The sequence below is a fragment of the Chiloscyllium plagiosum genome, unplaced genomic scaffold (genome assembly GCF_037043375.1).
Source record: "Chiloscyllium plagiosum isolate Xiang-an unplaced genomic scaffold, Cpla_swu_hap1 HiC_scaffold_11, whole genome shotgun sequence".
In the NCBI taxonomy this organism is placed as follows: domain Eukaryota; kingdom Metazoa; phylum Chordata; class Chondrichthyes; order Orectolobiformes; family Hemiscylliidae; genus Chiloscyllium; species Chiloscyllium plagiosum.
Window position 1 is genome coordinate 2,496,072 of NW_028270149.1, and position 17,275 is coordinate 2,513,346.

At 48.5% G+C, this 17,275-nt stretch overlaps 1 protein-coding gene across 2 annotated transcripts in view; it reads right to left on the reverse strand.

The window, feature by feature from the left end:
* The window catches only part of arhgef6 (Rac/Cdc42 guanine nucleotide exchange factor 6), a 216,443-nt gene that overhangs the window by 9,718 nt on the left and 189,450 nt on the right, over positions 1–17,275 (reverse strand). The window contains exons 13-18 of one of the 2 annotated variants that reach the window (XM_087991842.1): positions 10,725–10,811; positions 10,485–10,563; positions 8,778–8,917; positions 4,599–4,793; positions 4,119–4,139; positions 3,636–3,729 (exon numbers count right to left, since the gene is read on the reverse strand). In XM_087991842.1, coding sequence (XP_087847968.1) covers positions 3,636–3,729; positions 4,119–4,139; positions 4,599–4,793; positions 8,778–8,917; positions 10,485–10,563; positions 10,725–10,811 — 616 coding nt within the window. The remainder of the gene's footprint in view (positions 1–3,635; positions 3,730–4,118; positions 4,140–4,598; positions 4,794–8,777; positions 8,918–10,484; positions 10,564–10,724; positions 10,812–17,275) is intronic. The other variant, XM_087991843.1, reaches the window with a different exon arrangement.

Here is a 17,275-nt window from a genome sequence, read left to right on the forward strand (position 1 = left end):
CTGGAGAAGGCAGTGCAGAGGGACACTGTACCTGGGGAACATGCCTCTGGAGAAGGCAGTGCAGAGGGACACTGTACCTGGGGAACACGCCTGTGGAGAAGGCAGTGCAGAGGGACACTGTACCTGGGGAACACCCCTCTGGAGAAGGCAGTGCAGAGGGACACTGTACCTGGGGAACACCCCTCTGGAGAAGGCAGTGCAGAGGGACACTGTACCTGGGGAACACCCCTCTGGAGAAGGCAGTGCAGAGGGACACTGTACCTGGGGAACATGCCTGTGGTCTGACCTCTCAGCTGCACATAAAAGATTCATGACACTATTGTGAAGTAGTGCTGGGAGTAATCACTGCTCCTGCCAACATTTATCCCCCAATAAACATCTGTATAAAAGTTAGAAACTTTGTGGTTACCATCACACCACTTACTGAATGCAAACTTCCTCCTGCACTTTTTACATTACGACAGCAACTACACGGAAACAAGTGTCGAATTGAATGTAAATTGCCCGTCTCTAATTCCGAGATAGTGATCTCTCGATCTGGATACTCCGTTCTTGAGGAATATTTTCTCAGCATCTACCCAGTCAAGCTCTTTTAAGAATTCTGCACTCCCTCAGCACTGACCCTCCCACAGTGCGGCACTCCCTCAGTACTGACCCTCCCACAGTGCGGCACTCATTCAGTGCTGACCCTCCCACAGTGTGGTGGTCCGTCAACACTGACCCTCCCACAGCGCGGCGCTCCCTCAGCGCTGACCCTTGTTCAGCATGGCGCTCCCTCAGCGCTGACCCTCCCACAGCACGGCGCTGACCCGCTCACAAGGCGGCGCTCCCTCAGCACTGACCCTCTGACAGTGCAGCGCATCCTCAGCGCTGACACTCCGACAGTGCGGCACTCTCTCAGCGCTGACCCTCCCACAACGTGGCACTCTCTCAGCGCTGACCTTCCCACAGTGCGGCACTCCCTCAGCACTGACCCTCCGACAGTGCGGCACTCCCTCAGCACTGACCCTCCAACAGTGCGGCACTGCCTCAGCACTGACCCTCCGACAGTGCGGCACTGCCTCAGCACTGACCCTCCGACAGTGCCCACTCCCTCAGCACTGAACCTCCTGCAGTGCGGCACTCCCTCAGCGCTGACCCTCCTGCAGTGCGGCACTCCCTCAGCGCTGACCCTCCGACAGTGCGGCACTCCCTCAGCACTGACCCTCCCACAGTGCGGTACTCCCTCAGCGCTGACCCTCCGACAGTGCGGCACTCCCTCAGCGCTGACCCTCCGACAGTGCGGCACTCCCTCAGCGCTGACCCTCCGACAGTGCGGCACTCCCTCAGCGCTGACCCTCCGACAGTGCCCACTCCCTCAGCACTGACCCTCCTGCAGTGCGGCACTCCCTCAGCGCAGACCCTCCTGCAGTGCGGCACTCCCTCAGCGCTGACCCTCCTGCAGTGCGGCACTCCCTCAGCGCTGACCCTCCTGCAGTGCGGCACTCCCTCAGCGCTGACCCTCCTGCAGTGCGGCACTCCCTCAGCACTGACCCTCCCACAGTGCGGTACTCCCTCAGCACTGACCCTCCCACAGTGCGGCACTCCCTCAGCACTGACCCTCCCACATTGCGGCACTCCCTCAGCACTGACCCTCCCACAGTGCGGCACTCATTCAGTGCTGACCCTCCGACAGTGTGGTGGACCGTCAACACTGACCCTCCGACAGTGCGGCACTCCCTCAGCGCTGACCCTCCGACAGTGCGGCACTCCCTCAGCGCTGACCCTCCGACAGTGCGGCACTCCCTCAGCGCTGACCCTCCGACAGTGCGGCACTCCCTCAGCGCTGACCCTCCTGCAGTGCGGCACTCCCTCAGCGCAGACCCTCCTGCAGTGCGGCACTCCCTCAGCGCTGACCCTCCTGCAGTGCGGCACTCCCTCAGCGCTGACCCTCCTGCAGTGCGGCACTCCCTCAGCGCTGACCCTCCGACAGTGCGGCACTCCCTCAGCACTGACCCTCCCACAGTGCGGTACTCCCTCAGCACTGACCCTCCCACAGTGCGGCACTGCCTCAGCACTGACCCTCCCACATTGCGGCACTCCCTCAGCACTGACCCTCCCACAGTGCGGCACTCATTCAGCGCTGACCCTCCGACAGTGTGGTGGACCGTCAACACTGACCCTCCGACAGTGCGGCACTCCCTCAGCGCTGACCCTCCGACAGTGCGGCACTCCCTCAGCGCTGACCCTCCGACAGTGCGGCACTCCCTCAGTGCTGACCCTCCGACAGTGCGGCACTCCCTCAGCGCTGACCCTCCGACAGTGCGGCACTGCCTCAGCGCTGACCCTCCGACAGTGCGGCACTGCCTCAGCGCTGACCCTCCGACAGTGCGGCACTGCCTCAGCGCTGACCCTCCGACAGTGCGGCACTGCCTCAGCGCTGACCCTCCGACAGTGCGGCACTGCCTCAGCGCTGACCCTCCGACAGTGCGGCACTGCCTCAGCGCTGACCCTCCGACAGTGCGGCACTGCCTCAGCGCTGACCCTCCGACAGTGCGGCACTGCCTCAGCGCTGACCCTCCGACAGTGCGGCACTGCCTCAGCACTGACCCTCCGACAGTGCGGCACTGCCTCAGCACTGACCCTCCGACAGTGCGGCACTGCCTCAGCACTGACCCTCCGACAGTGCGGCACTGCCTCAGCACTGACCCTCCGACAGTGCGGCACTGCCTCAGCACTGACCCTCCGACAGTGCGGCACTGCCTCAGCACTGACCCTCCGACAGTGCGGCACTGCCTCAGCACTGACCCTCCGACAGTGCGGCACTGCCTCAGCACTGACCCTCCGACAGTGCGGCACTGCCTCAGCACTGACCCTCCGACAGTGCGGCACTGCCTCAGCACTGACCCTCCGACAGTGCGGCACTGCCTCAGCACTGACCCTCCGACAGTGCGGCACTGCCTCAGCACTGACCCTCCGACAGTGCGGCACTGCCTCAGCACTGACCCTCCGACAGTGCGGCACTCCCTCAGCACTGACCCTCTGACAGTGCCCACTCCCACAGCTCTGACCCTCCGACAATGCCGCACTCCATCAGCACTGACCCTCCGACAGTATGGCACTCCCTCAGCACGGACCCTCTGACAGTGCCCACTCCCTCAGCTCTGACCCTCCGACAGTGCGGCACTCCCTCAGCACTGACCCTCCGACAGTGCGGCACTGCCTCAGCACTGACCCTCCGACAGTTCGGTACTGCCTCAGCACTGACCCTCCGACAGTGCGGCACTGCCTCAGCACTGATCATCCCACAGTGCCGTGCTCTGTCAGCACTGACCCTCCTTCAGCACTGACCCTCCCTCAGCACTGATCATCCCACAGTGCGGCACTCCCTCAGCACTGACCATCCCACAGCACGGCGCTCCCTCAGCACTGACCCTCCCTCAGCACTGACCATCCCACAACATGGCACCCTCTCAGCACTGAGCTGTAACTGTTTGTCCTGCTAATTGAGGTGATATTTAATTCTCTCTTCTTTCCTTCGTTTTAATCTGTTCAACAATCAATATGAACTTCTGTAACTTTTATATCAGTCCTGTTTATGAAAACTATTTTTGGTGATTGTTCTATACCTCAGGTTTCTGGAGGGATCAACTTACTTTTCCGCAGAATGAACTCATCTTCGGATGTTTTCCGTTCCGTCTTCCTCTTGGTTAAGAACTTTTTCACTGCTTTGGGGCTTTTACTGGAATCCTGCACAGTAGGACAGCAGCCAACAGTCAGTCAGAATCAATATATCTCGTTCAGCAGCATGAAGTACATTCTGTAAACAGTTCAGTTTGTTACGAGTACAGAAGCAGCCATGCCACAGCTACACTGATCAGGGAGAGCTTGTGCTTCACTAGTTAGTTGCCAAGTTGAGACACCAAATACATTTCTGCATCTTTAACAGAGCCAGAGGAATCATTTTGGCCTCAAATACTGCAAGAAGATTAATGCGATTTGCATACAACTTACAAACATCTCAGAATAGCGTTAAGGTAAGCAGGTGAAGGAAGGTGGTGAGGCAGCAAATGTAGTCTTGCATCGCTGGCATGCACACAACACAAACTAGGAGTAAAGTCACTCATCTAACCCCTTACCTTTAGAATATAAGACATCCTCTACAATGTAACAAATGGGAAAGAAAGATAAGATGAAAGTGAAAGCAAATAATTGATGATTATTATATGAAAAGTTCATTCACTATCTTAAAGGTAATTGAGAAGTGTCATCTATATTAGTGTTAATTTCGCTATCAGTGCATCATCCAAGTAATTTCAATTAGTCTAAAAGGTTATTATCCATGCAAGTCAATGCAGTAATAGTGTCATGCACATTTAAAATTGTCTCCATTATAAATACCTTATTAATAAAACAGTAAATATTCACCAGGAATCATTGCACAACAGTGGAAAATAAGGGAGTTTTGTTATAAAACAGACTTTGATTAATTGTGATTAACTGACAATAATTCAACCCATCTCGTTCAGGATCAGTATATGGGGCTGAGGGGTTATTTTTGATGTAGCTGGCAAACCTTTTATGTTGAAAGCAATGTGCCTTGTGAATGGACCACATACCTCCTTACAGCCTAACGCAGCTGATGGTCTTAGCGGGGGCGCTGGTCTCAGGCAGCTCAGAGTCCAAGCCTTGGGGATTTTGGGAGGTTCCAAGAGGCCGCGGTTTTGTCCAGCTGTGCTGTAAGACTGTGGAGGTGAATAAGCAAGGGGCTGGTGTGACGGAGTTGCTGGAGGCTGCTTACTCTCAGAGTGTTGCTGGGTAGGAATGAGATGAAAATAGATTTGTCTTTTCAGTTACTCAAATATATTTCAGTTACTCAAATATATATATTTTGGTATCCTTTTCAAATATTTACCCAGTCCTTTTCTGAAAGTTATCACCAAATCTGCATCAGGCAGTGCGGTCCACATCACAACTCAATGCAGAAAACAATTCTATAGGTACATCAGGAATAAAAGAATGACTGGAGAAAAAATAAGACCAATCAAGGATAACAATGGTAAGTTGTGTGTGGAGTCTGAGGAAATAGGGGTAGCGCTAAATGAATATTTTTTGTCAGTATTCACACTGGAAAAAGACAATGTTATCAAGGAGAATACGGAGATACAGGCTCCTAGACTAGACAGGATTGAGGTTCACAAGGGGGAGGTGTTAGCAATTCTGGAAAGTGTGAAAATGGATAGGTCCCCTGGGCCAGATGGAATTTATCCTAAGATTTTCTGGGAAGCCAGGGAGGAGATTGCAAAGCCTTTGGCTTTGATCTTTACATCGTCATTGTCTACAGGAATAGTGCCGGAAGACTGGAGGATAGCAAATGTTGTCCCCTTGTTCAAGAAGGGGAGTAAAGACAACCCTGGTAATTATAGACCAATGAGCCTTACTTTGGTTGTGGGTAAAGTGATGGAAAAGGTTATAAGTGATATTATTTATAATCATCTAGAGAGGGATAAGTTGATTATGGATAGTCAACATGGCTTTGTGAAGGGTAGGTCATGCCTCACAAACCTCAGAGTTCTTTGAGAAGGTGACCAAACAGGAGGATGAGGGTAAAGCGATCGATGTGGTGTAAATGGATTTCAGTAAGGCATTTGATAAGGTTTCCCACGGTAGGCTATTGCACAAAATACAGAGGTATGGGATTGTGGGTGATTTAGTGGTTTGGATCAGAAATTGGCCAGCTGAAAGACAGAAGGTGGTGGTTGATGGGAAATGTTCATCCTGGAGTTTAGTTACTAGTGGTGTAACACAAGGAGTCACTGCTGTTTGCCATTTTTTTATTAATGACCTGGTTGAGGACGTAGAAGGATGGGTTTTTAAATTTGCGGATGACACTAAGGTCGGTGGGGTTGTGGATAGTGCTCGCATTATAGGAAGGATATGGATGCTTTGGAGCCTTTTCCTCGGATGGTGATGGCTAGCACAAAGGAACCTAACTTTAAATTAGGGGGTGATAGATATAGGACAGATGTCAGAGGTAGGTTCTTTACTCAGAGTAGAAAGGGCATGGAACGCACTGCCTGCAACAGTAGTGGACGCATCAACTTTAAGAGCACTTAAATGTTTATTGGATAAACATATGGATGAAAGTGGAACAGTGTAGGATAGATGAGCTTCAGATTGGCTCCACAGGTCAGTGCAACATCGAGGGCCGAAGGGCCTGTACTGTGCTAGAATGTTCTATGCTCTATGTAATTTCTCACCTTACCCTCTGGTGCTTCTGGCAACCACTTCAGACCTGCCTTTTCAACTCCCTGAGCCTTAACTTTGCAAACAATTCAGTTAGTGTGTGTGACATTTCAACAAATGCTTCAGGAGCCCCACTGAAAACTAAGAGAAGCTGTAAATCTGAAACGTTAACGCTGTTTGTCTGAGTTACTCGGCATTCCCAATAAACTGCCGTTCTGTTTCACGGGGAAATTGAAGGTGCTTTGCTGGTATTAATGACTGGGCAATAGACAGATCTCAGCTGTAAAGGGGGCAGCAAGTCACTCTCAAGCTGCTCCGTTTCAGATTTTAACCAACACACTAGGAGAATTATGCTGAATATCTAGTGCTGAAACAGGACTTTCACAGAAACTGGTGTTTGCGCTCCCTGACAATCGGCATATCGTTCCAGTCCCTTCTCCCTTTTTATCTAGTTTCCCCAATGCTTTTCCACTTTAGCACAGACAGAGATATTCCAAATCTAGGCAGGAACAAATGTCTCTGCAGAATCAATGACTGTGAGAAGCCAAGGACTGAATACAGTCAGGGCTGGCTCTCCAGACTAATGGGATAACTCATCATTGGTGAATTGATTGTGTGATAACCCAGATATTCCTCAACTTGGACACAAAATTCTCCTTCCCAGCATTATGCTGGAATGTGGACTAGCTTGAAGCTGCCCTTGATCTCTAATTACAGAGTCAGACAACAGGCAGTTCTGGAGATTCCCACCTGATGAAAAATATAAGGGGTTGATCACTTCTGAAGTTCAACCCTATGTCAATAGATGCAGAGTACAGTGACATCACTACACCTCAAATTACTTCACAATTGGTATCAAAATATTTAAAAGACTTGGCATCAATGACACAAGGAACATTCATATAGCGCATTTAACTTGAAAACTGTTCCAAGCTGCTTCTCAGAGAGATATTAGGACTGAAAGTTTGGTCTAAAAGGTAGATGAAAGGAGGAGAAAGATGCTGAAAAATGGGAAGGAGAACAGACAAAATTCCAGAGAGATGAAAGAGCAGCTAATCATGTGGGGAGTTGAGGGAGAAACAGGACAGCAGAACTACAGGAATACAGAAATCCTGGAGGGCTGTTGGATTGGAGATGGTTTTTTAAAATTGGTGCCACATTTTTTCCAGGTGCAATGCTGGGACGCACCGTTGGGCAGTTGACTATGCAAGGTGCTGTATGTGAAATGAGCTATCAGAGGGAGTGGTAGATGCAGGCACAGTTACAACATTTAAAAGACATTTGGACAAGTACATGAATGCAGAGGAAAGGTTGAGAGAGATATGGGCCAAATATAGGTAAGTGGGTCTAGTTTAGTTTGAGAAACATGTTCAGCATGAAAGAATTGGGCCAAAGGGTCTGTTTCTGCGCTGTACGAGTCCATGTCGCTGCTGCCAATCACATGCTGCACAAATTGGTATGATATCACATAAAGAGGAGTTTGATACTTGCCTTCACTTGAGGTGTATTTACTGACCCAACACATTCCCCAGGCCCAGCAACACCCTCTGTGCCACCCACATCAGTTCCCTCTAACAGGGAGCCTTTCAAGCTGTGAAAACTCTGGATGTGTCAATCCAGGTCTAAAGACAGATTGATCAATACCTCCAGCACAAAGTGAAATCAAAATCTGTTCAGTTCCAATAAACAGGACAAAATCCATCCATATTCACAACACCAATTTTGTACGTGGAAAACATGAAAAGGATCTTTATAAAAATGGTTAATCAAGGATGCACTGAGAATGGCACAACTACCTTGGAATCGTACAACTTTCCAGCATGAGGCCACTCAACCCACTGTGTCTGTACCAGCTCCTGAACAACCTACCCAGCCATTCCCATGCTCCAGCCCTAAATTCATCACATATACATATCCAGCTCTCTATTAAAACCTCCCACGGAATCCACCTCCACCACTCTCCCAGCACATTCCAAATACTAACAACTTTCTGAATAAAGACATTTCTCCTCATCTCACTCTTAGTTCGCTTGAAACTGTGGCCAATAGTAACCTGTTCCCTGGATGCTGCCTGACCTGCTGTGCTGTTCCAGCAATAAAGTTTCAACTTTGATCTCCAGCATCTGCAGACCTCACTTTCTCCTCGCCAATAGTAACTGACATGCTAACCCAGAGGAACATTTAAGCTGTAATATGACGCCTGAAACATTTGCATTTTATCACACTGGCTCACCATCTTTGTAAAAAACCAAAAGAAATGCAAATGCTGTTAATCAGAAACAAACACAGAAATTGCGGGAAAATCTCAGGAGGTCTGACAGTGTCCATGGAGAGAAATCAGAGTGAACATTTTGGGTCCAGTGGTTTTTCCTCAGAACTTCACAGCCCCTGAAACACTAACTCTGCTTTCTCTCTACAGTTGCTGCCAGACCAGCTGAGTTTTTCCAGGAATTTTTGTTTTTGTCACTATCTTTGTCGGCAGTTTAGGCACCAGTTAACAGGGACAGTTTCTTATAGTCCATATTTAAAACAAGAAGTTAACTACTCCTTACTGGCTGTGACGTGGCAGACACTGGTTTTGTGTTAGTATTCCCAGGGACTGTGCCTTTGGTTAACATCAGGAGATTCTCTACCCAGTCATGGAGCTCCTGGCTGTTACTACAGGACACCTGAATCCGCTCGATCATGTTACCTGCAAACATTTGAAACACTTAAATTATTTTCTACAACTAAACATTTTGGTCATCATCGCTCTCAGACTGAGCCAATGTACAGAAGTAGACACATGGTAATATCATTCACATTAGCCCCAGCTCAGTGGGTAGCACCTTGCACACTGTAAGGCAGATTGACATGCCAAACATTTCAATATCCAATTATTCACGGCAGCTTTGCGGGTGCACATATTAACAGACAGTCAGCACTGACAAAGTCACTATAGTCCAACTGCACGAAAGGACTGCTCTCCCCATACAGAGAGAAGTAGCTGGTGGTGGTTTCAGCTGAGATCACCACACCTAAGGCAAGGGGAGATTCAAGGAGGAGACACCTTCATGGTGACCTCAGCCAATGCAGGAACTCAATCCACACTGCTGTCGTCACTCTGAATTGTAAACCAGCCATCCAGCCAGCTCAGCGTAGATCATAGAGGGTCACAGAATCCTTAACTGTGTGGAAGCAGGCCATTCGGCCCATTAAATCCACAGCAACCTGCCAAACAGCATCCCACCCAGACTCACCCCCCACCCTATCCCTGTAGCCCTACGTTTCCCATGGCTAACCCGCCTATCCTGCATGTCTGTGAATTGTGGGAGGAAACTGGAGCACCCGGAGGAAACCCACACCAGCACAGGGAGAATCTGCAAACTCCACACTGTCACCAGAGAGTGAAATCGAATCAGTGTACCTGGCATTGTGAGGCAGCAGTGCTATCCACTGAGCCACTAAGCCACCCAACTGAGCTAACTGAACTCAAATTGAGGGAGGGTCAGTGCTGAGGGAGTGCTGCACTGTCAGAGAGTCAGTGCTGAGGGAGCGCCGCACCGTCAGAGGGTCAGTGCTGAGGGAGTGCCGCACCGTCAGAGGGTCAGTGCTGAGGGAGTGCCGCACTGTCAGAGGGTCAGTGCTGAGGGAGTGCCGCACTGTCAGAGGGTCAGTGCTGAGCGAGCGCTGCACTGTCAGAGGGTCAGTGCTGAGGGAGCGCCGCACTGTCAGAGGGTCAGTGCTGAGGGAGTGCCGCACTGTCAGAGGGTCAGTGCTGAGGGAGCGCTGCACTGTCAGAGGGTCAGTGCTGAGGGAGTGCCGCACTGTCAGAGGGTCAGCGCTGAGGGAGTGCCGCACTGTCAGAGGGTCAGTGCTGAGGGAGCGCCGCACTGTCAGAGGGTCAGTGCTGAGGGAGTGCCGCACTGTCAGAGGGTCAGTGCTGAGCCTCCCTCAGCACTGGTGCCGCACTGTCAGAGGTGGTGTCTTTAGATGTGGAATTATATGGAAGCCTGTCTGGTCTCTCAGTTGAGTGTAAAAGATTCTTTTGCAGTACTGAAGGGAGAGCAGTCACATTCTTCTGATGTCCTGGACAATATTTATTCCACAACCAACATCAGAGAAACTAAGTGAGTGTAAAAGATACTCCAGCACTTAAAAGGGAGCCTTCCAATGGCTTTGACCAAATTCAACCATCAATGCCACCAGCAATAAACCCATGAACATATCCCATCACTGTGTGTGCCTGGAGAGACTGTGTCAATTTATAAAGTACAAACCTGTGATTTCGAAGGCATTGTGGAAGTTTTCTGTTTCCTCTAACTTTGTTATTGTCATTCCTGTCAATGGCAACTTTCCCTGCAGCAAAAAATAACATTGCAATGTCAGCACAGGAGACAACTTTGCAGTTCCTGAACTCTAATTCAAACAGTACATTAATGTGGCTCAAAAATAACACAGTAGTAAAATGAAATTATACTTAGGTGATTTCACAAGAACATAAATGTGGCTTTTCTCACCTGATAAATGAAGCCACTCATCCGTGGACTCGCAGACAGCATGAGCAGCACTTTTGGGAACAACATGAAGTATCTTTCATCCTTCTCCTAAAATTAAATTCACAACAATAACCATTTCACAACAATAACCATTCGTTTGACAGTGTAACAAAGCTCTTGTTATTTAACCTGGATTTCAACATTATACAATAAAAGCTTTTTAATTTGCATTCAGGAAAGACAGCAGGGGAGAGGACAGCAAGGAGTTAAACCATTCCTTGAGAAATTGTTTTGGCAAATACTTCCGAGGGCATTTTGAGTGGAGGACCCAGGGCTTTTGACTGCACTGATCAAGAGCTGAAGGCACCAGTCATTATTTACAATTCACTCATAATCCAAACTAAAACCCAAATCCTCAGGTGAGTATAAACAAGGCTGAACAAGAACAATCAGTTCATGTTCATAACCCAGTCAGTCTCACCAAATCACAGCAACCAATCCAAACAGAGAGAACAGTTGGCATCATTTTCTTCAAGAATGGAACTGTACATGGGAACTAGGAGGAGGCCATTCAACCCCATTCAGCTGCTATTCACTGAGACGACAGGTGATCTCCACATGACCTTCATTCACACTCCTCCAGCTTTGACAAAGGGTCAGTTAGACTTGAAACGTCAGCTCTTTTCTCTCCTTACAGATGCTGCCAGACTGCTGAGATTTTCCAGCATTTTCTCTTTTGGTTTCAGATTCCAGCATCCGCAGTAATTTGCTTTTGTCCTCCACTTTGCTATCTTTCATATTCTTGATACCAATGACCTCGGATGTGACATTGTTGAGCTTCAGCATCTGATAGGTATTGTTGGGGAGAATTCTACACACAGACCGTACCTGGTGTGCGGGACAAATTCCTCAATGACCTAGCTCTGACCTTCTGCCCCCTTGCCCTAGATTTCCTCCATCAGCAGATATTGCTTTATTTTGCCTGAGACACAATCTAGCAAATGGCGCTGTAATAAGGTGACGATGGAAATTCCAGTTCCGGTATAACCTATGGGCCACTGTTCTGTCAAAACAGAACAGGGCGACACGGTGGCACAGTGGTTAGCACTGCTACCTCACAGCGCTAGAGACCCGGGTTCAATTCCCGCCTCAGGCGACTGACTGTGTGGAGTTTGCACATTCTCCCCGTGTCTGCATGGGTTTCCTCCGGGTGCTCCGGTTTCCTCCCACAGTCACAAAGATGTGCGGGTCAGGTGAATTGGCAATGCTAAATTGCCCGTAGTGTTAGGTTAAAGGGGTAAATGTAGGGGTATGGGTGGGTTGCGCTTCGGCGGGTCGGTGTGGACTGGTTGGGCCGAAGGGCCTGTTTCCACACTGTAAGTAATCTAATCTATAAAACAAAACAATCCTTGAAACAACTGAGTGAGTGCTGAGTGACACTGCTCAAAGGGAGCCATCTTACAGTGAGAGGACCGAGCTCTCTTTCTCCAGGTAGTGTTGTATTAGAGGGTCTAAAACAATGTTTTATTCAAAGCTGAAACCAGTAGCTCAGTGGTAGCCTGCATGTTGTAGAAAACAGGTTCAAAACGGACAGCAAAAGGTAAATGATCTAATCACACACATTCAGCACTGAGTCCCTCATGACTGTAAGAAACCTGCTCAGTTTCTCATTCACTGACAATGTCTGCTCTCCTGATGAGAGTGCCTGGGACCTGGGCTAGTGGCTCAGTGGTTGGGAGGGCTTCGTGATGTGATTCCTTATGACACACAGAGCCAAATCAGATCAGCTCCCCATCCCTGTATTTGCAATTCAGCAACACACTCAACGACCCGAAAGATTGGCTGCCAACCAGACTTTGTGAATAACCAATGCCAGACACCAAATTCATAGTTTTAACAAACAATAACATTCTACATAGCTATGGCGGAGGAGAGGATTAGGCAAAATGGGAGGATATTTAATTGGGGAAGAGGAAACTATGATGCGATTAGACATGAGTTAGGAAGCATGGATTGGGAGCAATTGTTCCATGGTAAAGGCACTATAGACATGTGGAGACTGTTTAAGGAACAGTTGTTGCGAGTGATGAATAAATATGTCCCTCTGAGACAGGCAAGAAGGGGTAAGATAAAGGAACCTTGGATGACGAGAGCGGTGGAGCTTCTCGTCAAAAGGAAGAAGGTAGCTTACAGAAGGTGGAGGAAGCTAGGGTCAAGCTCAGCTCTAGAGGATTACAGGCAGGCGAGGAAGGAGGTTAAAAATGGTCTGAGGAGAGCCAGGCGGGGGCACGAGAAAGGCTTGGCAGAACGGATCAGGGAGAACACAAAGGCATTTTACACTTATGTGAGGAATAAGAGAATGGTCAAAGAAAGAGTAGGCCCGATCAGGGATAGCATAGGGAATTTGTGTGTGGAGTCTGAGGAGGTAGGGGAAGCCCTAAATGAGATTTTTGCTTCTGTCTTTACGAAAGAACTTTGTAATGAATGAAACCTTTGAAGAGCAGGTGTGCATGCTGGAATGGATAGAGATAGAGGAAGCTGATGTGCTGAAAGTTTTGTCAAACATTAAGATTGACAAGTCACCAGGCCCGGACCAGATTTGTCCTCGGCTGCTTTGGGAAACGAGAAATGCAATTGCTTCGCCACTTGCGAAGATCTTTTCATCCTCGCTCTCCACTGGAGTCGTACCTGAGGACTGGAGAGAGGCAAATGTAATTCCTCTCTTCAAGAAAGGAAATAGGGAAATCCCCGGCAATTACAGACCAGTCAGTCTCACGTCTATCGTCTGCAAGGTGTTAGAAAGGATTCTGAGGGATAGGATTTATGACCATCTGGAAGAGCATGGCTCGATTAAATGCAGTCAACACGGCTTTGTGAGGGGCAGGTCATGCCTCACAAACCTTATCAAGTTCTTTGAGGATGTGACTAGAAAAGTTGATGAGGGTCGAGCTGTGGATGTGGTGTATATGGACTTCAGCAAGGCATTTGATAAGGTTCCCCATGGTAGGCACATTCAGAAGGTCAGGAGGAATGGGATACAGGGGAACTTAGCTGTCTGGATACAGAATTGGCTGGCCAACAGAAGACAGCGAGTGGTAGTAGAAGGAAAATATTCTGCCTGGAAGTCTGTGGTGAGTGGTGTTCCACAGGGCTCTGTCCTTGGGCCTCTATTGTTTGTAATTTTTATTAATGACTTGGATGAGGGGATTGAAGGATGGGTCAGCAAGTTTGCAGACAACACAAAGATGAGAGGTGTCGTTGACAGTATAGAGGACTGTTGTAGGCTGCAGCAGGACATTGACAGGATGCAGAGATGGGCTGAGAGGTGGCAGATGGAGTTCAACCTGGATAAATGTGAGGTGATGCATTTTGGAAGGTCGAATTTGAAAGCTGAGTACAGGATTAAGGATAGGATTCTTGGTAGTGTGGAGGAACAGAGGGATCTTGGGGTGCAGGTACATAGATCCCTCAAAATGGCCACCCAAGTGGACAGGGTTGTTAAGAAAGCATATGGTGTTTTGACTTTCATTAACAGGGGGATCGAGTTTAAGAGTCGTGAGATCTTGTTGCTGCTCTATAAAACTTTGGTTAGACCGCACTTGGAATACTGCGTCCAGTTCTGGTCGCCCTATTTTAAGAAAGATGTGGATGCTTTGGAGAGGGTTCAGAGGAGGTTTACCAGGATGCTGCCTGGACTGGAGGGCTTATCTTATGAAGAGAGGTTGACTGAGCTCGGACTTTTTTCATTGGAGAAAAGGAAGAGAAGAGGGGACCTAATTGAGGTATACAAGATAATGAGAGGCATAGATAGAGTCGATAGCCAGAGACTATTTCCCAGGGCAGAAATGACTAACACGAGGGGTCATAGTTTTAAGCTGGTTGGAGGAAAGTATAGAGGGGATGTTAGAGGCGGGTTCTTTACACAGACAGTTGAGAGAGCATGGAATGCATTGCCAGCAGCAGTTGTGGAGGAAGGATGATTGGGGACATTTAAGAGACTCCTGGACATGCATATGGTCACAGAAATTTGAGGGTTCATACAAGAGGATCAGTGGTCGGCACAACATCGTGGGCTGAAGGGCCTGTTCTGTGCTGTACTGTTCTATAACACCATAAGAAGCAGAATTAGGCCACTCAGCCCATCGAGCCTGCTCCACCATTCAATCATGGCTGATATGTTTCTCAACCCCGATTCTCCTGCCATCTCCCCGTAACCCTTGATCCCCTTACTAATCAGTATCCCTGTCTTAAAGACACTCAATGACTTGGCCTCCATAACCCTCTGTGACAATGAGTTCCACGGATTCCCCACCCTCAGGCTGAAAAAAACTCATCTCCGTTTTAAAGGGTCATCCCTTCACTCTGAGGCTGTGCCCTCGGTCCTAGTCTCTCCTGCTAGTGGGAACATCTTCTCCACGTCCACTCTATCCAGGCCACTCACAGCTGGGATCAAGTGAACCCCTTGCAGTGTTTAGGGGGTGTAGGAGTACACTTAAGAGTGAAATCAGGAGGGCAAAAAATGGGCATGAGCGCTTTACCAGACAGGGTAAAGGAGAATCCAAAGAGATTCTACAAGTATATTAAGTACACATAAAAGTAACTAGGGAGAGAATAGGCACCCTTAAAGATAACAAAGCCATCTATGTGTAGAACCACAGGAGATGGGCGGGAATATTTCACATCAATATTCATCAAGGAGAGGAAGGCCGAGATCTCGAGATAATAAATAGTGATGTCTTGAAAAGATGTGGAGGTGCCAGTGTTGGACTGGGGTGGACAAAGTTAGAAGTCCCACAACACCAGATTATATTCTGTGTCTTATGGTCCTGCCCCATTAGCTACCTGATGAAGGAGCAGCACTCTGAAAGCTTGTACTTCCAAATAAACCTGTTGGACTCTAATCCAGGAGGGAGAAGAGTTTGAGTGAGGGGTCTTCCACAATGCTCTTAGCCTTTCAAATCTATCTTGTGGTGTAAATGTCTGTAATGGGGGGGAAGGGGGGAAGTGGAGAAAGAGAAACCCCAATGATCTTCTCAGCTGTCCTCACTATCCATTGCAAGGTCTTACCATCCGATCTGAACTTAAGGTTTTATTTTTTTTAAAAAGTGACATCTCAGCTCAGACACTGCATTAAGGGTGTGCAATTCGAGTCTGTCTGTATCCCAACCTGGAGTCACTCTGCTTCTATTGCCAAAATAGGAATTTATAAAATGTCACATGGACTGACTGCCTACAGATTATGTGCTTTTTGAAAGAAATAGAATTTATCTGCAAATACAAGTTCACCCCATAGACTTATATATGTGTGTGTGCGCACATGTGAGTGTGTGTGTGCGCATCATGTGTGAGTGAGAGAGTGGGGGATCGTGCGAGTGACTGCACGTGCGCTCGCGATCATGAGTGTGAGTGTGTGTGTGTATGAGAGAGTGTATAGTGCAGTGGGGTCACCAGTAGTCTGATATGAACCCAAGGTCCCGGTTAAGGCCATCCCCATGGGTACAGAACTTGGCGCTCAGCCTCCGCTCGGCCACTCTGTGTTGTTGCGTATTCCGAAATCCACCCTGGAAAAAGTCCACATTACAGAAGAGATAGTGCTGGAGGTCTTAACCTGCGTAAAGGGAAATAAATCCCCAGGATCTGGTCAAGTGTATCCTAGGATATTGTGGAGATTAGGGAGGAATTTGTGAGGCCCCTAACAGAGATACTTGTATCATTGACAGCTGGAAGGCCGGAGGGTGGCTATTATTTAAGAAAGGCTATAAGGAGAAGCCAGGGAACTCCAGCCCAGTGAGTGTGACATCAGTGGTAGGTACGTTGTTGGAGGGGATTCTGAGAGACAGCATCTACATGCATTTGGAAAGACAGGTTATGGATAGTCAACAAAGCTTGGTATATGGGAAATCATGCCTCTTAAATTTGATTGAGTTTTTTGAAGAGGTAATCAAGATGATACATGAAGACACAGCAATAGATGTTGTCAACATATACTTTAGCAAGGCCTTCAAGGTTCTGCATGGCAGATTTATTAGTACGGTTCGATCACATGGGATCCAGGGAATACAGGGAATACAAACTTGGCTTGATCTTACAAGACAGAGGATGGTGGTAAAGGGTCGATGCTTGGACTGGAGGCCTGCGACCAGAGGGATGCTGTGAGGATTGGTGCTGGTCCACTGTCGTCCGCCATTTACATAAACAATTTGGATAAGAATACAGCAGCCACGGTTAATAAGTTAGTAAATGAGTTAGCAAAATTGGTGGCATAGCCGACGGTGAAGGAGGTTATTGACAGTACAACTGGATCTTGAGATCAATTAGGCCAAAGGGCTGAGGAGTGGCAGATGGAGTTTAATTCAGATAAGGTATTGAGGTATTGAGTTTTGGTAAGACAAAGCAGGGCAGGACTTACACAGTTAATGGTAGGGCCCTGGGGAGTGTTGTTGAACAGAAACACTGAGGGATGCAAATGGATAGTTCCTTGAAAGTGGCGTAAACAGGTAGGCAGGATGGTGAAGGCGGCATTTGGCACGCTTGCCTTTACTGGTCAGAGCACTGAATATAGGAGTTGGAAC